The 22,662-nt window shown below is 36.2% G+C and overlaps 2 protein-coding genes across 2 annotated transcripts; one reads left to right on the top strand and one right to left on the bottom strand.

Moving 5' to 3' along the window:
* The first annotated feature begins 1,003 nt into the window (after positions 1-1,003).
* On the top strand, positions 1,004-6,224 carry LOC121751651 (disease resistance RPP8-like protein 3). Its single transcript, XM_042146450.1, has 4 exons — positions 1,004-1,561; positions 3,421-5,654; positions 5,744-5,774; positions 5,910-6,224. The coding sequence occupies exons 1-2, from the start codon at positions 1,148-1,150 to the stop codon at positions 5,629-5,631; spliced, it is 2,625 nt and encodes an 874-aa protein (XP_042002384.1). The 5' UTR covers positions 1,004-1,147; the 3' UTR covers positions 5,632-5,654; positions 5,744-5,774; positions 5,910-6,224.
* A 3,200-nt stretch (positions 6,225-9,424) lies between these two features.
* LOC121753009 (putative late blight resistance protein homolog R1B-14) lies at positions 9,425-13,535 on the bottom strand. The gene is made up of 3 exons (XM_042148139.1): positions 13,368-13,535; positions 13,205-13,263; positions 9,425-12,207 (listed from the first exon to the last, which is right to left on the bottom strand). Exon 3 carries the CDS (start codon positions 12,205-12,207, stop codon positions 9,670-9,672), a length of 2,538 nt encoding a protein of 845 aa, XP_042004073.1. The 5' UTR covers positions 13,205-13,263; positions 13,368-13,535; the 3' UTR covers positions 9,425-9,669.
* Positions 13,536-22,662: the final 9,127 nt, after the last annotated feature.

The raw sequence follows: 22,662 nt of genomic DNA, 5'->3' as shown, positions 1-22,662 counted from the left end.
ATTTTGAGGACAACTAACCAGGAATGAAAATTTTGAGGTGAATGTCAGTTGTCGCTATGATTACAGGAAAATTTGAGGTGAATGTTAGTTGTTGTACGACAGTGAGAAAGATTGATAGCTTATTACTAGAGTTTAATTCGGCATTAGTGAGACATGTGCATCGAGAATGAGATTTTGCTGCAGATTTATTGTCACACCATGCATACAACTTCGAGAGAGAAGTGCATGTTCTTGAACAGCCGCCTACAGGCCTTGCTATTTGGTTATTACATGATAGGTTAGGAATTTCTTATGATCGGTAGTATGTAGTCTCGTTCGGGCATTGCCCGCTTTCATTACCAAAAAAAAAGGAATGAAAATAAGGAACAAAGGCAAAAATGATTTTATTTGATTAAGTAAATTAAGTAATCCTCTCTGTTCGAAGTTAAGTAATCCTCTGTTTTCATTCAAATTACACAAACCAAATTTGTGTTCCAACTTAGAAAATTAAGTAATCCTCTATTTTCATTCAAATTAAACTATTTTCTTTGTTTTTATTTTATATTTTATTGGAATACTTCAATGACATGTTGTAAATTCCACATCACCCATAACGTCAAGCAACCAATAATAATAATAATAATAATAATAATAATAATAATAATAAAATTAATTTAAAAAAAAAAAAAGATAAAGTCCACAGGACGTTTGACATGTTATGTTTGAACAGACTAGCTACCAATAAATGATAAGCATCGATAATGTAAAAAATTCATATGATAAGCTATGATTTAGTTATTTAAGAGTATTATATGATTGATTCGTCATGCAATCGCCATTGTATTATGTAAATAAACAAATACTCTCTCCATCCCATTATACTTGATTTTTTTGTAATTACATTGTCGTTATAATATAATTTTTTTATATAAAAAATACTAATGCTTCTAGATTCTTTACTTTATTATTTATCTACTTAACTCACTAATATCATTTTTAAAAATCTTGTAAAGAAAATGTCATAACCATAATGAGGCAAAGGAAGTATAATCATACCATTGTTTATTAATGTATCTCATTCATACATGATACATCTATAGTTGAGCATTGTCTTTCATGGTAAGCCCTCAATGAAAATAGAAGAATAGAGAAAGAGAGAGAGAGAGAGATGGCGGAAGCAGCAACGGAGTTCCTGCTTAACAACCTGAAGGAGGTAGTGAAGCACCACATCCATCTAATTGTAGACGCCAAGGACAACATCGAAAAGCTCGAAAGGGATCTCAACGCCTTCAAGGCCTTCCTCACTGACACCGCGAAGATCCGGAAGAAGGATGAGAAGATAATGAACATGTGGAAGGAGATTCACGATGTGGTCTACGAGATCGAAGATGTCATTGATTTCTACATCGCAAAGACCAACGAGAAAGGGCGCCAGAGCCGTTTCTCCAAACTCATGAAGAATCGCGCAGCGACTCTCCACGAGGTTGGCCAGAAGGTTGACAACATCAAAGGCAGGGTGGATGTGATGAAGGAGGAAATCAGTGCCCACAAAGTCGACCAACACGAAGATGAAACATCTCAGGTCCGTCCACTTTTTAACCTTTTCCTTAATTTACCTACTTCAACTCATCCCTATACATCTCCTTTAATTGGATCGCTCATAAAAAATTTCCTTTTCCACCATAATCAACTCTCTTGTTTTTAAATCGCATATTAGTGACGGAGGCAAAAAGTTAAATGGCTTCTTGACAGAAATGCGTCAATCACTAATTAGTGACGTATTATTCCGTCACTAATACTAACTTACCAGATAAATATGTTAGTGACATTAGTGACGGACAAATCCGTCACTAATATTTTTATGTGAAAAGCTAATTGACAGATCTGCCAATACTTAATCCGTCACTAATATGTTATGCGAAGAAATTTTGCTAGTTAGTGACGGAATGTTCGTCACTGAATAGCGAATTTTTTGTGTGTTTTTCTTTTAAATTTTTATTTCCACCAGTAATACTTTATTAATGTTTTTTCTATGTCGCACGTATATTCTCCCTTATATCTATATCGATCCATGATTTAATAATAATAATTATTTTGACTCGGTGATGATTTTAAGAAATTGTTAAAATTTCTCTCTTATAACTTATAAGTGTTAAAATTTATATACTATAAAACAAATAAATCATGCCTTGATTTATCTCCTTGCAATACTTAATGGTATTCGGTACTTTTTTTTTGGAAACTTGATGATTCACGTAATAAACTTGATGAAACTATATTAGTGGAGTACTTACTATTTTATATTCGAGTCTATGTCTCTTTGTCTCTTTGAACTTTTCTGCTAAATAGAATCAGACTTTTTCCTCTTCGATACATGATTAAGCTTAAATACTCGTTTGAATTAGTACTATATATATTCAATAGTCACTTTCAAATATGTCATTGATCATGAGAATTATTGCGTTCCATGGAAAATATTACATTTTTTTTCCGAGTACAATATTACTCCATATTCTAACATTCTCATAGAAAATGTTATTTTCACGTCAACCTACAAATTATAATAGTACTGTATTAAAGAAAATTGTACTCCGTATTTTTTATTCTTGTTTCAATAGTATCATAAACGAATTTCAGTGCTCCATATGCATAAGATCAAAATAAGAATTCTTATCAATTTGTTTAGAAAATATTCGAAGGCCTATTATAACTAAATAAATTGTTTATGTAAATCACAATTTCAAAATTTACCACTAACTCCAATTCCAATGACATTGAGAATTGGCTCAATGGAACCTTCTATTGGCCCTCCAAATGTCCATCGCCAAGGCCAACATTCCTTGACATAGTTTGAAGGTCGATCACCTCGATTTTGTAGGCACTAGTTTTCATCTCACCTCCCTTTTAATGGTTAAACATGGCATACAAACTTCAAGATTTCATATTTTTTTGCTTCGTAGTTTCCTCCTCCTCCTCCTCCTCTTCCTCTCCTTCTTCATCCTCTTCTTCCAGCTTGCTACTTCGGCTTCTCCTCCTCCTTCCTATTCTCCTTATTCTACTACTTTCGTAGTCTTCTTCCATGTCTTCTTCCTCTTCTTCCAGCAATTGCTCCTTCTTCTATTCCTCCTTTTTCTTCTCCCTCTTCTTTATATTGATTGTCATTCATTTCCCCTGTTTTCTTCGTCTTCTTCTTTTGTTCATGCTCAATGGCGCAACATCCTTATTGGGTTTTAGGTTATTGCACTAGGGTTTCCATTTTCGGCCTTCCTTCGTGTTAATGTATTAGTCAAGGATGGACAGTTTGTGGGAGAGCTCCAGTTGAGCTGATTATGGAAGTTTGAGGGTTCATTTAAAAGGAGATAGAGTCTTAGAAAGCGGTCATTCTTGTAATTTCTTCATATCTCTTCGAACCCATGTCCTGAAATGAAACTTTTCTAACAGACTCGACCGCCCAGAAAGACGGATGTGGTGGGCTTTGAAGAAGAGACGAACGAGCTCAGACAACAACTGCTTAAAGAAACTGACTATTTTGATGTGATTTCTCTGATTGGTATGTTTGGTCTGGGCAAGACAACGCTCGCATGGAAGATTTATAATGATAAAGATATCAACTTAAGGTTCCCCACTCGTATATGGGTTTCTGTTTCAGCACAGTTCACAGACAGAGAAATCTTTCTTCGCATTCTCAACGAGTTGACCACCCTAGACGACGATCTACGCGCCAAAACTGGAAGTCAATTAGCTGATATCGTTGCCACTTATCTCCAGCACGGAAGATTCCTAATCGTGTTGGATGATGTATGGAGCGAAGCTGATTGGGAAAGACTTCGCGCGGCTTTGCCACCTGACAATACAAACACAGGAGGTAAGGTCTTGATCACTAGCCGTCTTAAGGAAGTGGGAATCGTTGCTAGTAAGCCAAGACCTATCAAGGAGTTGCGTTTCTTTAATCCAGAAGAAAGCTGGGAGCTGTTCCAGTTGGAGGCACTCGGCAAGCTGGAATGCCCTTATGAATTGGAACCATCCGGACGAATAATTGCAGAGAATTGTGATGGACTGCCACTTGCGATAGTAGTCATAGGAGGCATTCTTTTCAAGTCTTTAGACACAAATGTGAATGCAACAAAAAGAGAATGGGAAAAGGTGTCCAAACATGTGAGCTCATATATTGATGGGGAGGACAAGACGACAAAGCGCATGCAAAAAATCATAACTTTGAGTTATGAGAATTTACCTCACCACTTGCGCCATTGTTTTCTTTATTTGGGGTTGTTCCCGGAAGACTATCACATTTCAGCATCAAAATTGATCCGCATGTGGATTGGAGAAGGATTCATACAACAAAAGGATGATTACAACTCACAGGAGGAGATAGGATACAAGTATTTGCAGAATCTTATCAATAGAAACTTACTCAAATCTCTCAAGTTAACACCTGATGGAAATGTCAAAACATGCCAGATTCATGATGTCTTGCGTGATTTCTGCCGGAATGAAGCTGCAACTGAAAATTTTCTCCAAGAAATCAAGTACAACAACGAAGGAATACGTGTGCCTCCAACCTCAAATACATGCCGCCGTCTTTCTATTCATTCCAATTTGTCCTACTATATCTCATCAAAACCTTCTGCTCCTCGTGTCCGCTCATTTGTTTGTTTTTCCGACAGTAACCATCAATTGGCTCCACAAGAGAGCACAAAAATCATTGAAGCCTTTAAACTGCTCAGAGTTTTTGATGTTCAACCCTTGAAATTCACCACAATTGACAAAGAGTTCTACAATTTGGTACACTTGAGATACATTGCCCTGTCATTCACGTTGCCAACGCTTCCTTCACATTTCAACAAGCTTTGGAACATTCAAACACTTATCATTGACACCACATCTCCAACCCTTAAAGTTGAAGCCGACATATGGAAGATGAAGCACTTGAGGCATTTTAAGACAAAAGCCTCTGCCAGATTGCTCAACTCGACTAATAGCTCTGATAGTGCAGATGAGCTTCAAACACTGAGCTTAATCTCAGCGGAAAGTTGCACCAAGGAACTTCCTAGCCGGGCGCGCAATCTGAAGAAATTAGGCATCCGTGGGACACTGTCGTTGCTTTTCAAACGAGAGGTTGGATCTCTTGATAGTTTGAGGAACATGGAAAATCTCAGAAAGCTGAAACTAGTAAACGATGAACAACAAGAAGTGAATAAACTGAATTGCCTCCCTCGATATGATCAGTTCCCACCTGGACTTAGGAGCCTCACACTCTGCTCTACTTCCCTCAGTTGGATGCATATCTCTACCCTTGGATCGCTCGAGAATCTTGAGGTGCTCAAGCTGAAAGATCGCGCATTTACTGGTAACACCTGGGATGTAAAAGATGGAGGCTTTCGCTCTCTTCAGTTCTTGCATATTGAACAGACTGATTTAGCTTTTTGGAGGGCTTCTTCCCATCACTACCCCAAGCTTAGAAACCTTGTCCTCAACAACTGTGACAAGCTTCGTGAAATTCCCATCGAGCTTGCTGACATATCAAGCTTCCAAATGTTGGAGATGCATACTTGCTTCCTTGCAGTTAAATCTGCCAAAGAGATTAAAAACAAAAAGACCAAATCTGGAGGCCCTGAATTCACGCTCTCCGCCTTTCCTCCTATTGATTGATCAAGTTTTATCTATCTTGCCTGGTAACTTTTTTCTTTCAAATGCTTACATAATCTTTTTATATGTTAGTGTTAATTTTCACTTATTCTCTACTGTCACTTGTCTTTTGCAGCATCCGTCTCACTTTTCAAGCTTCAGATCAGGTACTGTTTTGCTGGTTTTAGTTGTGATCTCAATTTTGCATAAACACTCTATCTCGCCTTGATTATTTACAAAATATTTAGTTTATTTCGATATTAGGAAGCTATGATGGATCATTTGTTTGTCTCAATTTTCAGGTGCCGGTGCAGGCTGGCTGGCTTGAATAACTGTTGCACTACAAGTGCTCTTCACATTGTTGTCTTAAACTGTTTCCATTCTTCAAATAACCAAGCGTGTTCGCTTGGATTGGAATAAATCCCGCACTTGATGCGGTTCGTATGTTGAACTGCAAAACAATATTCTGTTGTTGTGTTGAATGGTTATTTGTTTATTTCGCAGTATGGATCTCAGTTTGTTCATTGTGGTGGATCAGATCATTAACTGTGGAGTACATCTTATTTAGTGTGTTTGTTGAGCACATTCTGAACATCAATGAATATCTAATTTGGAGCCACATTGGCTGCTGTTGTTTTTATTTGAGATTGTGCATTGTCTTGATTGTGGTTGTTCTGTTGTTTGGAAAATATTAATGTTCATATCTTGATTTTATTCTATATGTTGCTTGTATAGGTTGTGTTAGTTGTTGCTTTCTTTACACTAATTTTCCAACGCAACCCTAAAACATGAATGCAAAGAGAATTACAAAGGCAAAGAGAAAATCACACCAATAATCTCAAATTAAAATCAAGTTAATATATAACCCCTAAAACCCTAGAAATCTGGAATAATTGACTTTGATTACCTGAAGTCAGGAGGTGGTAAGACGTTGGAAGCGGCGTGGGGACAATGAGTTAGAATGAACGGCGGCGGCTGAAGGCAGTTTGAGAGAAAAGTTCCAACGGCGAAGAGCTGCGTCGGCCGTGAACACTTAGATGAGAACAGAGAGACGAGATGAGTCAAAGTGTGAGAAATTTAAAAGTAACGGTTACCTATTGTTTAAGACCAAATGTTTTTTTATGGAAGGAAAGAGTATGAGCTTGCGCAGTGGACGGACGGCGTCCGTCCGTGCCGCTGGCACAGACAAACTTCACCGCCGCTGGCACGACGCTGCTCGCTGCGAAGAGCACGTCCGTGCCAGCAAGCAGGCGACGTGACGGCACGCGATTGGGCAAAGACATAGCCGTTGCCTTTGAAAAAAATTTTAATTAAAAATTAGGTATTTAATTTTAAAAAATGATAAATAATAAAAAAATATTTTCCAAATCCCAAAAATATGTCCGTTTTTCTGAATTTTTTTGATTTTTTTTTTATTTTTTTCCCCAAAATCATCTATAAATACACGCATTCATCATTCATTTATCACTTCAAATCATCTCTCATTCATAATTCTCATACAAACTATCTACACATTCATCTCTCACTTAAAACCTCAAATGGATTTCACACATCTTATGGCGAAAGCGGAGCGCGAAGAACAAGAATACTACGAACAACATCGTGCCGCTTACGACGCATATGTCGCGGCGAATACCCCCGCTCCTCCTCCTCAACGATCAATTCGCCGCTACATCCATCGTGACCGGGAGGGAGCCCACGAAAGGCTCGTTGCCGACTATTTTGCCTACCAGCCGCGGTTTCCGGCAGATTACTTCAGGCGCCGTTTTCGCATATCAAAGCTCTTGTCTACCCAAGGTGGTCGACTTTCGTGAAGACGCTCAGCAACCCGCACGACCCGAGACAGGTTCTTTTTGCGCAGCGTCAAGAGTCTGCGCGGAAAGACGTCGAAAGGGCCTTCGGGGTTCTTCAAGCCCGATTCAACATTGTGAAGGCCTCGGCTTGTCTGTGGTACGTCAATAATATCGCCGACATCATGTTCACGTGTATTATCTTACACAACATGATTATAGCCGACGAAGGACCGAGGGCGGCTAGCTTCTACGACGAGGATGAAGCCAGAAGCTCAACCGCGAGGTCTCCCTCACGCCGAGGTGTGCATACGACGGTGGGCCAGAGGATCGAGACAAGGCACACAATCCGCGATACCCGAACCCACATTGAGCTGCAAGAAGACCTAATCAAACACATGTAGGCGAAATTCGACAACGCGTAGTGGTTTTTTTAATTTTAGGATTTTAATTATGTAATTTTTAATTTTTAGGATTTTAATTATGTAATTTTAAAATTTTAGGCTTTTAATTATGGCTTTTTAAATTTATTTGTAATTTGTAATGTTATTTCGTTTTTTAAATGAATTTTCATATTATGGAAATGTTTTTGTTTAATTGAATTTTAAATTGAATTGTGCTCGTTCTTGCGGAAGAGCACAGCTGTGGGTGTTGTGCTCTTGCCAGAGAGCTGGCAGAAAAAGTGGGGCCGGGCCCACAACCGTGCCGCTGGCAAGAGCACGGTTGTGGATGCTCATATTATTCTTCTGTACGGTCTTTGATCGGTCTTTGTCTCTTTGATCTGTTGACTATGAATAATGTACTTAGTTTTTTTAATATAAATTAGTAATCATTATTTTTCCATTGGATTATAGATCTACCAATTAGAAGTTGATTGCTATGTATTTATCTAGAATTAATTCTACAATTCTTAAGCATGTTTGAGTACTTTTAGAGTGAAAAGATAAACACAAGCAATCATTGAATTACGACTAAAGTCTCAATTTAGTCCTTAACATATTGCGTTTTTTTAGTTCAGAACATTATCTTTTGAATTATTCGGTCCCTCACATTTGAAATAAGATCACATTTGATCCATTTTGGACGGTTCCGTCAAATTTTTGACGGTTTTAATTAGCGAATCACTAATCCGTCACTAACTAGGAGAAACTGATCTGTCACTAATCCGTCACTAATACGTCACAAATCCGTCACAAATCCATCATTAATCCGTCACTAATACGCAAGGTGCGGCCGTTGTGGTTGAGGGAATTCCACAGTAGGGCGTGGCTAAGCCAGAAGAAGAGGAGGTTGTAGGAGGCGGCGCAGCTGCGGAGCATGGCGGCGACGGTGTTCAGCTCATCGGCGGACATGCGGCCGGTGGAGGAGGCGTTGAGTGCGGCGTAGTGGAGAAGCGCGTCGAAGACGGAGTTGAGGAGGCTGGTTTAGGAATTCTAGGCCGGCGGCGTCCCTGGTGGTGAGGAGGGTGAAGGCGAAGGTGAAGATGGAGAAGAGGACGAAGAGCCACGCACGGTGGGAAGGCCCCGCTGGCGCTCCGTGGTGGAGAACGATGAACTCCGTCAAAAATTTGTCGAATCAGTTTCTCCCAATTATTGACGGATTAGTGACGAATCAGTTTCTCCCAGTTAGTGACAGATTGGTGACAGATTTGTTGACGGATTAGTGACGGATCACTTTCTCCCAGTTATTGGCAGATTTGTAACCCGGTAATTAAAACAGTCAAAAAATTGACGGAACCGTCCAAAATGGACCAAATGTGATCCAATTCAAATATGAGGGACCGAATAATTCAAAAGATAATGTTTTGGACCAAAATTAAAAAAAAAACGCAATATGTTAAGGACCAAATTGAGACTTAGTCTTGAATTAATCAAAAAGAGTCTCCATAATTTAATCTCCTCAAAGTGTTAAGAGCAACGCTTTGTGTATTTTAACTGCTTTCATGTTTATTGTCTAGTTATGAGCTCGTCACATGCTTTTGACCATGTAAATATATAACTTAGATATCTAATAAGTGCAAATGAGAGTTCATATCAGCAAATACATTCATATAAATAAAAAAGAAAAACAATATACGGAATAAAAAGGGGTTCAAAACAGATTGTAAAATAAAGTTTTAGCAAGGGTGCTGATGTTTCTCCAACATCCCAGAACCCTTGCAACCTTGATTTGGAATGTGGAATATCATCAAATCCAACTCATCTCAGCTCTTGCTAATACCCTGAAAGGTAGCACACATTAAAAAGACAAACATCTTGAAATTATGCTAACCTTATAATTGTCTAACTCTAAGGACTCTGGCATATCCATCCTGTTCCTTCTGAATCTCATAGACACATTTGAGAAGAGGTTCGTTGAAACGATCAACCTCAATCAGTTTAAGTCCTGATATGTCTCCAATGTCATTCGGAATCTCATTCAACTTACCACAACCTTTGAGCACTAGGCGCTCCAGTGCTGGGAAGTGACGTTTTTCTGTAACCCAATTCTCCAAATCAGATTCCTCAATTAGCAAGTATTTCAGTTCAAGGAACAGGTTTACTTCAGCTTCTTCATAATCCTCATCACCACACTCTTCGTTAGTGTCCCATGTATCGCCCTCAAAGGCATGATCTCTCAGTTTGAGCACTTGAAGTTGGGGCAGAGCTGCAATAGCTTTCATATCTTCCCAAGGAAATCTCCAACCACTCAAGGTTAACTTTTTCAGTGTCTCTGGGAAAACAGGCTTAGCTTTTACCTGTAGAAGAGAACCTTTCATCACAAATAGTGTCAGCTTCTCAAGTTGAGACAGGATAACAAGATTCTTAAGCTGATAGTCTTCTTGATATTTGTCTCCAAAATAAGTGATAGCCAGCTTTTTCACATTCCAAATCAATTTCATCATCTCTTTAGTGCATATCAGCTTCTTCACCACGGACAGTGTTAGCAGCTCCTTTAGAGCAGAAGCTGCTCCTTCTGGATTTGGCAAAAGATCGAAAAAGGATACAAGATGCGTCAAAAGTGGCATCATCCATATTTCTAAAGGTAGACATACCTCATCTGTTGAGTATTTCCTTGATCTCTTGGTGGGACGGATAATTAAAGTGCGAAGATTCTGAAGTCTAGATATCGCTGATGGAACCTCCATTGGACATCCAAAAGCAAGGTACCTCAAGTGAAAGAGGTCGAACACAGTAGTAGGGAGGGAGTAGGCATCCGTATCCACCACATCCAACACCCTCAGCAATTTGAACTTTCGCAGACTGCGCAATGAGCTATCATTAGGTTGGAAGCATATAACAGAACGCAGCGTTGAGGCGTAACCTCTAGCAAGGCCCGTCAGATCTGGATGTCCAATACTCATCCGCCGTTCATAATTCTCATCTATCGCCTTTGATTTGGACATTTCACGTACCAGATCGTGTATGTTGCAGGTTTTGAATTTGCCATTGGATTTGAAGGCCGTGATCGTAGGCATATTTCTTCTAACAAGACTGTTCAAATAACCTTCAGCCTCATTTTCATCTTTTACGAATCCTTCTGCTATCCATAACTTGAAAATCTTGCTAATTCGGATCTCATGATCTTCTGGAAAGCCACCCATGTATAAGAAACAAGGCCTCAACAGAAGAGGTAAATGAGTATAACTCAAGGCAATACGCTGCCCGAACTTATCGTCCTTCTCAACAGCATCTTTTACATCTTCTGCAATTTTCCCCCATGAGATCACAGTCCTCTCTGCCGTGAACAGGATACCTGCAATAAGCACGATCGCAAGAGGAAGTCCTCCACAATTCTTTGCGACATCCCATGCAATCTCGTTCATCTCAGGTTTGAGTTCTGTGTTTGGAAAAACCTTTTGCTTGAGTAAAGAAAAACTTAAATCCTCATCCATGAGAGCCATCTTGAGAGGATCCTTGTTAGGGCAGGCATGAGAAGCCACATCCTCATCCCTTGTGGTTATGATAATCCGACTCCCATCAAGCTTGTTCGGGTCGCCAAATCCCTTCCTTACATCGTCCCAAGCCTTTTTACTCCACAGATCATCCACCACTATCAGGTACTTCTTCAACGTCAAGATTCTGTGCAATTTGTCTTCCACCGTGTCACCATCGCTCACAACTCCTTTTTCGACTTGCGTCTCCAAGGAACTTGCGAGCTCTTTAAAAACATTTTCGATTTTGTAATTCTGGGACACAACGATCCAAGCATGAACGCTGAAATTATTGACAATTTTGTCATTGTCATAAACAGTTCTGGCAAGAGTAGTCTTCCCAATGCCGCCCATCCCCGTGATTGGGATGATCTGGCGTGCAAGTGGTCCTCTGCAGAGGAGACCTCTTATATCCTCCACGTGCTTCTCAAGGCCAACCGTGACAGTATCAATGATGGGCGCTTCTGTCTCTGACAATAGGATTGTTGGGTGGCCACTTATTTCTGGTTGGATGCGCTCCACCTCTTCAGCGATGGAGTTGATCTCCTTCAACACAATTTGGAGCTCACGAAAATCATACAGAATATCTGTACGTTCAACTACTGCCTTCGATCTGACCACCTTGAGATGCTCGTACATGAAGTGCTCCATAATATCTTCAGCTCGATTTGCGGCCTCCCTGATTCTCGTTTCCAAGCTCATGCCTTCCTCTTCAGCTTCCTCTTTAGAAGCCTTTTCCTTTTTGGACCCATCGAGGAAGCCTCGGAGAAGAGCTACTTTATTGCTGAGAGAATCGATCAGTTGCTTTCCTTCATCCGAAATGGGATAGTATTGTTCATCTTGACTCAGGATTCGAGGTATGGTTTGGGTGAGTGAACCAACAACAGTGTAAGCCATCTATTACAAAACAAATTTGTGATTCTGATTAGTAGGTAAACAAGAATTGAAACAATTAGGAAGAAGCATAAAATGTTGGATTTTTAATATGGATAGAAGATGAACAATTTGGAAGATTATAGCATGAATTTGGATTGTATATATAGAATCTATCACTTGATGTGTGATTCGGATTTTTTTTCAATGCCGTATACCTAAAAGGTCACCGTATATATATTACATATTTGTAGATTATGCTAATCCAATACAACTAATTAGGGTAAGTTTGGTAGAGATTTAAGATGACACAAGATAAAAATCTAGATAAGAATTTTCTTGGTATTGTTTGGTTAGTAAGATGACATTTTGAATGAGACGGGGGAAGTTTTTTCAACATGAGATTTTAAAAATAAAAAAAAAAACTCAAATATTTTGCAACAACTCAAAAAGGAACACAACTCAAATAGTGTGACAAAGAGATTGTCATTTTAGTGCGTTCAGAGAAGTAGTCTCTTCCGAATTACTCCCTCCGTCCCAAGGAAGATGAGCCCTTCCTTGGGCGGCACGGGAATTTATGCTAACTTTATTTTGTGTGTGAAGTGGAGAGAGTAAAGTAAGAGAGAGAGAATAAAGTAGAAAGAAATGTGTTTCCATTTTTAGTAATGGGTCATCTTGATTGGGACAAACCAAAAAGGAAAGTGGGTCATCTTTAATGGAACTGAAGGAGTACTATAAATAATCCTCCACTTTCATAAATAAAATCATGTTCATGTATAGTTTATCAAGCATTTGTTAATTCATAATTTAGAATTAATCTTGCAATTAGGCAGACCGTGACAGCACAAAACGAACGGAACAGATACTCCATTGCAGAACAATCACAAATATAGAATGCTAATTTGAGGAGCAAGAATATTAAAAACCAAACATCAAATGCAGCACAATATTTAGCATACTGGAATTTGATGAGACACCAAAAAACACGAATGAAAAGAGAATTAAAGATCAGGCTACTTGCCTTTTTGTTGTAACGATGAATAAATCAAATGTTGGAGCAGTGAGGAGCGCGGAGGCTAACTGAACACACCAATAATCTCAAATTAAAATTAAATTAATATTATTCCAAATCATAAGCCCTAGAAATATGGAACAACTGAATTGGATTACGGAAGGCGGTGAACCTGTGGTGCGACTTTGGAAGCAGCGAGGGGCCAAGGAGTACGAATGAACGGCGACGACTGGCTGAGATTAGAGTTCGGAGCGGCGTCGGCCGTGAAGATGGTTAGACTCAGGCGAGAACAGAGTCAGAGACGCGATGACAGATTAAGCCAAAGTGTTTGGAGCGAAAAAAGAAGACTAAATGAACGAGTCATTTTTCTTATTTTCGTAAAGTTTCAAGTTAATTAAATTATTTAATTAATTACTCTTTTATAGTTTTTATCTATAAAAAATGTATTACACTTTTCTTTTTTGTTGTTCCATTAAATAGGTCACATTTTTATTTTTAAAAAAAAAATCTCTTTCAATATCAAAAATATATTTTCTCTCTTCACTATACACACAAAATAAAACTTCCTAAAATTTGGTGTCATTTCACAAGTGTGACATTTTTTATGGGATGGAGAGAGTACTATTTTTTGGGAAGTTTCAAGTTAATTGAGTTATTTTTATTTTTAGTTAAAAGTAAGCATTTCTCTTATTTTATTTTTCTTCATTTATTCTCTCTTACTTTATTCATTATCCACCTAACACGCTATTTTTAAACTATATGTCAAAAAAAAATGCCTCTAATAATAAGGTACGGAGAGAGTATAGCAGTATTGCAAGCACATATGGGGCACAAATAGACTGCTCGGTAAATGTCGTTAGTGCATGGATATATTAAATTTGATAATGTAAACAAGGAATAAATATCTGGCTTCGATGGTTAATTAATGAGGACATTAATGAGAAATGTTTATTTACTTAACTTAAGTAGTTGCACAATGTAAGAGATCGTTGAACATAGAAACGTGGGATACCATATGTAGTGGCTAAATATGAGGGCTGTGTGATTTATTAATTAAGCTGCACCAAAAATATTAAATTACATCTTGCAATAGCCCCTAAACAAACATACAAACAAAAAACTCATTTTCCAATTAGATTAATTAGTAGTATATAACTAATTGCGTGGATATACGAACTAACCAACCAGATTAATAATATTGGTTCAGCCATCCAGTAGGTATCATATGACATAGTGCATGTGACATGTGACATGTGAACAACCAATATATTCCACCAGTATTATGATATATGACATGAGAATAGGTTAAAATGCTTTAACAATATATTTTTTTAAAAATAAAAATGACTTAATTAATTTGAAGGCTTCTTATTTGTTTATTTAACGTTAAGTAAACAAGCATGTGCAAATATAACTTGATAATGATGTAATAGAGAAATCAATATTTGACCCCGTTGTTTATTAATGATGACATGAGATTGTTTAGGATTCCCACAATAACTATTGATAACGCAGAAAAATAATAATAGTGGGTGTAATAGTATTATTATACAAACAGGTTATGGCATGTTTAATTCTATATATAACTAATTAGATGCGCAATGTAAGGGACCGTTGACTTTAGAAACATGGGATGCCATATCAATGGCTAAATATAAGGAAAAGTTAGTAAAAATAGTGAAAATAATGTTATAAGTATATGTTTTAATGTGAAATTGATATGGTATGACAAAAAATTAGAAAATATAGTTAAAATAATATTATTGAATGATTGAACAATATTATTAGAATATAATGTAAAAAATTCAAAAACAAAACTGGTTTATTTTAATGGATGCAATAAAATGACAAAAACGTACTATTCCTATTATTTATTTAGAACATTATTATGGAAAACTACTAGGAGTATTATTTAAAGACGAGTAAAGTCTTTGGGTTAGCTTAGGGTATCCACTATAAGGCGGACACGCCCAATAGCCCAGCCCCAGTTTTTGTTCATAGCTCCAGTTTTGTTGTCCACAGTCCCAAAATTCTATTTCCGACACTATAGTGGACACCTCCAATAGCCCACAAATTTTGTAATTAAAATAATCACAGTGTAAATAAATAGAAAATGAGGTAATTAGGGCCGAATATTCGTTGTATTGCAAACCGGTAAAATTATACAACGAATAATTAAAATAAAATACAACTAAAAACTCGCGCCAAAGCCAGACGGCTGAGAAGCATAGGCGCCAAATCCCGATGGCTGTGAAGGATAGCCCGACGGATGTGATGGATTGCTGCCATAGCCCGATTCCTGAGAGTCGAGTGATTCGTCGTCGTCTCGGTGCATTTTTAGAGAGTGGTTGTGTAGATAGTGAGTGGATGGATTTTGTAAAAATGGTGAAAAATAGGTGGTGGGGAGTGGTATTTATAGAGGTAAATAAAAAAAAACCGAAATTGAATCCGCCGCGCCGGTTGTCCGCCCCCCATGGGCGCCGCGCCTATAGGCGCGGCTAATTCTCCCCAGCCGCGGGCTCGCCCCAACCCCGCCGATCCCGCGTCCGCCACCCCTACCGCCCCCAAATGTTGTCCGTCCGGACAACTTCCCCACTATAGCCGCCCGGCCTCCGCCCCAACCCGCGGCTATAGCCGCGGGTTTCCCATAATGGACACTCTTAATAAACTTAGTTGAGTTTATGCTTATGGAATATTATTCAAAGACCAGTAAAGTCTTTGGGTTGGTTTAGTTGAGTTTATCTTGTTAAAATTTATGAAATACTCCATTTTTTAAAGACCAGTGAAGTCTTTGGGTTAGCTTAGTTGAGTTTATCTTGTTAAAACTTATGAAATACTAGTACTCCCTCCGTCCTATTAAATATGCAACATTTGTTTTTCGGCACATGATTTTATGTAGTGTTGTTTTGTGAGTTAATGAAGAGAGAGTAAAGTAAGAGAGAAGAAAAAGTAGAGAGAGTATTGTTTCCATTTTTAGAAACGTTTCATTTTTAATGGGACAGACCAAAAAGGAAAACGTTTCATTTATAATGGGACAGAGGGAGAGGGAGTATTATTTAAAGATTAGTAAAGTCTTTGGCTCTTTGTGTTATCGTATATGTAGTCGGTAATGTATCAGTTTCAGTCCGACATCCAAATAGTGGTTGCCTATATAAAATATTACCACCGATCATAAAAAAAATAGTTATAAATAATAAGAGTTTTAAATTCGTATAGGTACATTTGGTCGAGTTTACCAGGTTAAATTATTACTATTATTTAAAGACGTAGTTGGTAATGTATCAATTTTGGCATATGCAAGAGTGATTAATTACCTATACAAAATAATAAAAGAGATAAATTTACAATTCATATATGTACAGTACAATGTAATTTTATTTTGAAATAAATTGGTCCGGTTTTATATAAATTTAATCTATTGCTAATTCGATTATTTCATGACTAATTTGTCTTTGCTACATAGTACTAGTTTTTAATATAATCAATATGACAATAATTTATTCTCCTGTTAATAACAAATTCTAAATTAATAGTAGTGTGTCATATTAATTCTGAATTTTATGTTGTGAAAGATTGGATAATTAATCTCTGGTAATTATAAATTTTAAATTAATCATGCGAGATAATTATCCAATCTTGCATAACATAAAATAAGAGATCTTAAAGATTAGATTAACGTAAAAGAAAGATATGTGAACATAGAAAGGAAATTTAACATTTTTGACTTCTTGAAATTGGAGTTTTGATTGTATCTGTTTCTTCGCTGCCGCTTACCATATCTGTTCCTTCAGTATCATAAGGAATTAGGTAAAACTTTAATTTATTTTCAGAAGTTATTAAAAATGTAAAATTATCCCCAGCTATATATTTTTATACTTATCAAAATTAAACATTTTTGTATCTAATGAATGATTAGTAAGCATAAATGAAATTAGTTGAGAATGGAATGAATATAGGAATGAAATGATAGAGGATCAAATATATTTATTTTAGATTAGAGAGTAAGCAACAGTAACGATGACGAGTACATTACATTAAAATGGGAAGACACAAAAACACAATGTCTTCAATTCTATGGTTTGATATCGACATGGCGTAATTTGGAGAGTGAGACCTTCTCACCTCTGTGAACCTTTGTGGCAATGCTTTTGGATGTCAGCATTCTCAACTCGGACAGCTTCGTAAACACCTCTTTTGGAAGCTTCTCCAAATATGGGCAATGGCTGATTTCCAGTGCCTTGAGCTTCGGCATCGCACCTTCTCCAACTCTGATATCTCTGAGATGCCACAGCTCTCCGACCGACAAGAACTTGAGCTCCTTTAAGCCCTCGGGCGAGATCACCATCTCCACACCAGTGTATGCATTTCGCAGTTTGAGGTGGACTAGGTTGGGAAGCTTCTCGAGCACGGGCATGGGGTCTTCGTCGAGACACGTGTTGAACAAGGTGAGATTAGAAATATTTGGAGGGAAACTATTGGCATCGGGCAACCTGGTTAGGAGGCCTTCCAATTTGAGCCTAGTGAGATTGTGCAGGATGCCCAACCCATCTAACGAAGGCATGCTTCTGAAACGAAACCCTCGTAAGACAAGGAAATCCAGATTCTCCAGCTCGGATAAGGTCGCCATCATCTTTTTGACATCTGAGTTCTTCTCCAGTTGTTCAATGTCCAATTTCCGAACTCGAGTCATCTTCTCTCTGACTCTACCTCTAAAATATAGTACTGTAGTATTTAGTTTTCTTACCAAGTGTATATACTATATTTCATGCGATCATGTTGTATCCATGTACAACTTCTAAATACTAATAACATATAATTGCTCTCTCCTTTTCTTTTCTGTTTGTGGTTTCCAAAGGATTAGTATTTCCAGTTGGAAAAATTGAATAAACAATTATACAAAAGCTCTCTATGATGATTAACCAAGAACAACAGAGAAGGAGCACACACTGTAAAGCGAAAGCGTATCTTGATCCATAGCGAATTGAAAGGCGGAATTGCTTTGCAGCAGCTATGGATCTTCCAGACGATCAGAGACGTTCTTCACAATAGTCTGCCGAAAGAATACAGAGATATCAAATGTTCTTCTGACGTCTGGGACCATAACCATAGTTTATATTTATATAAAATATAAACCCCTCTATTTTCTATTCGGTCCCTCACCAATAGAAAATCACATATGGTATCTACACTTATTTCCATAACAATTAAATATACTATAGCTTAAACTTTAATCTTTAATAGGTCACTTTATTTGGGAAACTGAAAGATAGCTATACACATTAAATTAGTAGCATTTTAACATTTCTTTCCCCGGATACTTTAATAGGAGTAGCATTTTGACTCTATCATATGGGTGTATATTTAAAAAAAATAACTTGGTAAAGAAAATTGAGTAGTATAATGTTAGTGGAATATAGATTATATATTTGATACTATTAGTTTTAAAATGAATATTAAACAAAATGGAATTTAAAGTCTGCATACTAAAAATGAAAAACAATAAAAAATTAATGAAATATTAGATATTTAAATTGTGAATGTCCAAAATAGTAAAATGTATCTATAAAGTCTGTATACTATAATATTCAGTTGCAAGTTGATTTGTTTATTTACATAATACAGTGGTGAAGTCATTCATACCTGCATCATAGCAGTCTACTGTGACACTTTCATGTGTCACATTAGGTAAAACAAATACTAGATAGATAAAGAGTAAAGGCCAAAATTGGTCCTGAACATATAGCCATTTTACGATTTTGGTCATAAACATTATCTTTTGGATTTTTTGGTCCTGCACATATGGACATTTGATCATTTTGGTCCTCCGTCAATATTTCCGTTAAAAACTAACGGTCAACATTATCTTTTGGATTTTTTGGTCCTGCACATATGGACATTTGATCATTTTGGTCCTGCACATATGGAATTTTGATCATTTTGGTCCTCCGTCAATATTTTCGTTAAAAACTAACGGTCAACGGCCGATTTTTGACTAAAACAATGGGTTGGGTCGGGTCGTGTTTGGGTCGGGTTTGGGTTACACGTTAAGAAAAAAATAATATTTTCTTAAAATCTAAGCATAATATTTTCGTTAAAATCTAAGCATAATATTCTTAAAAAATTAATTAATATTTTTTAATTAATAAAATTAAAGTATAGTATTTTTTAATTAATTTTTTCATGAATTTGAAGAAAATATTATGCTTAGATTTTATTAAAAACAATTTTTTAATTATTTAATTTTATTATATAGATTTAATATTAGTATACTTTAATTTTATTGTTTTGATTAAAAAATGATTATTTTAATTTGGTAATTTTTTATTTTATCGTGTAATATCATGTTTAAATCGTATAATAACATCATGTTTTAGTCGTTATAATATTTTTAATCAACAAAAATAACTAAAAATTAAAGTTTTATAATTTTTTAATTAATAAAAAATAATTATTTTTTTTCTTAACGTGTAACCCAAACCCGACCCAAACACGACCCGACCCAGCCCATTGTTTTAGTCAAAAATCGGCCGTTGACCGTTAGTTTTTAACGAAAACGTTGACGGAGGACCAAAATGATCAAAATTCCATATGTGCAGGACCAAAATGATCAAATATCCATATGTGCAGGACCAAAAAATCCAAAAGATAATGTTGACCGTTAGTTTTTAACGAAAATGTTGACGGAGGACCAAAATGATCAAATTTCCATATGTGCAGGACCAAAATGATCAAATGTCCATATGTGCAGGACCAAAAAATCCAAAAGATAATGTTTAGGACCAAAATCGTAAAATGGCTATATGTTCAGGACCAATTTTGGCCTTTACTCATAGATAAATTATAGGAGTACTTGGTAGAGTATATTAAGAAACTTGAAAATGTTAAAATATATATCACGATCATAGCTGTCTATTGTGACACTTTCACGTAACACAATAGGTAATCCACATATTAGCATAGATAAATTACAGGAGTACTTATTAGAGTATAGTACGACACTTGAAAGAATTAAAATATATATCACCACAAACTTGTTAGGACATAAAATGTCACAAAAGAGTCGTGCGCCAACATGCTAATTTTTGTCTTGGATAATTATTCGGATGACACGAGTTTTAATGCATAATTGGTAAAATAAGAGAGAAGGAGAAAAAGTTGTTGAAATAATATAGTAAATAAATAAATACTCCATCCGTTCAACAATAATATGCACTTTCTAATTTTAGAAATTCTTTTCACTTTAAAGAGGTGAGACTCATTCTACACTAACAATACTTTAATTACTTTTTCTCTCTACATCTCTCTTACTTTACCAATTTTACATTAAAACATGTGTCGAACCCAAAATATATATTCTTTGGGGACGGAGGGAGTATAAATTATTTTTATGAGACGAACAAAAAAGAAAATTCAGCCTATTTCTATAGGATGGATGGAGTATAATTTATCTAAATGTAATTAGTCAACTTGATGCCATGAATTAATATTAGTCCATGTGAACAACAATATATTCGATATACTCGATTAGTCCCAAGATAAGCGAAGCATTTTTTTGCCACAAAATTTAAGAAATTGATATTTAAAGAGTTAAAGTGGAGAGAGTGAAGTATGATAGAGGAAAAAGTAGAAAAATAAATAGAGAATAAAGTAGGTGGAGCTAGAATAAAGTAACAGAGAAGATTTTGCTAAAAAAAAGAAATGACTCACTTAATCTCAAAATGGAATATAACTCTGGACGGAGGGAGTATATTAAAATGTATAAGATACCTAATCAAATTAAAATAAGTCATGTGAACAACCATTAAGAACCATATTAATGAGATTAATGTAGTGGTTATGAATTAGTCAGTCGTAATTAAGTGTCCTTTAACCTGAGAACAGTGGTTTGTTCTTCTCCGTCTATCTTTTGTGAACGTGTTAATCCCTAATTTTAGGTGGTGTTTGGTTCCCTAGATAAAACAATATCAAGATATAATCTGGGATTGAGTTGCACCGTTAACAGTAATTTGGGCGCCCAACAATAAAATTCTGGCTTCGCCACTGCGAACAACCACCTCTTAATAATGTAGTACTACCTTCGTCTTTTTAAAATAACAATTGTTTTCATTTTGGGTCGTCTCTTGAAATTAGAAACTTTAGAATCTTTCTATTTTAGGACGTGAACCCTAAAATCCACCATCTATACTTTCATTATTTTATCTCATTCTCTCTCTTATTTTACTCATTTTTCTTTTCTTTTCTTTTACTTTATCAATTCTACTCATTTTTACCAATTGTATATTAAAACTTATGTCATTTTAAATGTTTCTATTTTTTTAATATAGAGGTAGTATTACCACTCTGTTGGGCCAAGGTGTAGATGTCTTGGGAGCGAGGGAATCATTTTTTAGTACAGTATAAGATTAATGTAGTGGTTATGAATTGGTTAGTCATAATTAAGCGCTCTTGAACTTCAGATTAATTGTTAGTTTTTCTCTATCGTTTGTGAACGTGCTAATGCCTAAATTTATGGATCACTCCGATTTGTTTAATAACAAGTAGGATTATAGCATCTTAAATTGTGATGTAATTTGTTGCGATATCGATGTACGTGGTCAACTATGATACATAAATTAAGCATTGGTTTATTTCTTAATTAAATTCAATATATTTAATATTTATAATAAGGTGGTTAGATGTGAAGGCATAAAGTCGTATGATTCTTAGTTTCTTACCAGCGACGCATTAATTAATCAAATCATAGTAAAGACAACTAACAAGGAATGCAAATTTTGAAGTGAATGTCAGTTGTCGCTATGATTACAGGAAAATTTGAGGTGAATGTTAGATGTCGTACGACAGTGAGAAAGATTGGTAGCTTATTACTAGAGTTTAATTCGGCATCAGTGAGACATATGCATCGAGAAGGAAATTTTGCTGCAGATTTATTGTCACACCATGCATACAACTTCGAGAGAGAAGTGCATGTTCCTGAACAGCCGCCTACATGCCTTGCTATTTGGTTATTACATGATAGGTTAGGAATTTCTTATGATCAGTAGTATGTAGTCTCGTTCGGGCGTTGCCCGCTTTCATTACCAAAAAAGGAATGAAAATAAGGAAGAAGGGCAAAAATGATTTTATTTGATTAAGTAAATTAAGTCATCCTCTCTGTTCCAAGTTAAGTAATCTTCTGTTTTCATTCAAATTACACAAACCAAATTTGTGTTCCAACTTGGAAAATTAAATAATCCTCTGTTTTCATTCAAATTACACTATTTTCTTTGTTTTTATTTTATATTTTATTGGAATACTTCAATGACATGTTGTAAATTCCATATCACCCATAACGTCAAGCAACCAATATAATTAAATTTCATGAAGTATAAGAATCCATTTTAGCATGTGAAATATTTAAAAAAGGGACCATCTTTTATTTTGGTACATCAATTATCCTAAATGATCAAATTTGGTCCGTAACATTTCAT

The sequence above is a fragment of the Salvia splendens genome, chromosome 10 (assembly GCF_004379255.2).
Source record: "Salvia splendens isolate huo1 chromosome 10, SspV2, whole genome shotgun sequence".
In the NCBI taxonomy this organism is placed as follows: domain Eukaryota; kingdom Viridiplantae; phylum Streptophyta; class Magnoliopsida; order Lamiales; family Lamiaceae; genus Salvia; species Salvia splendens.
This window is presented reverse-complemented; position numbering and strand designations above follow the sequence as displayed.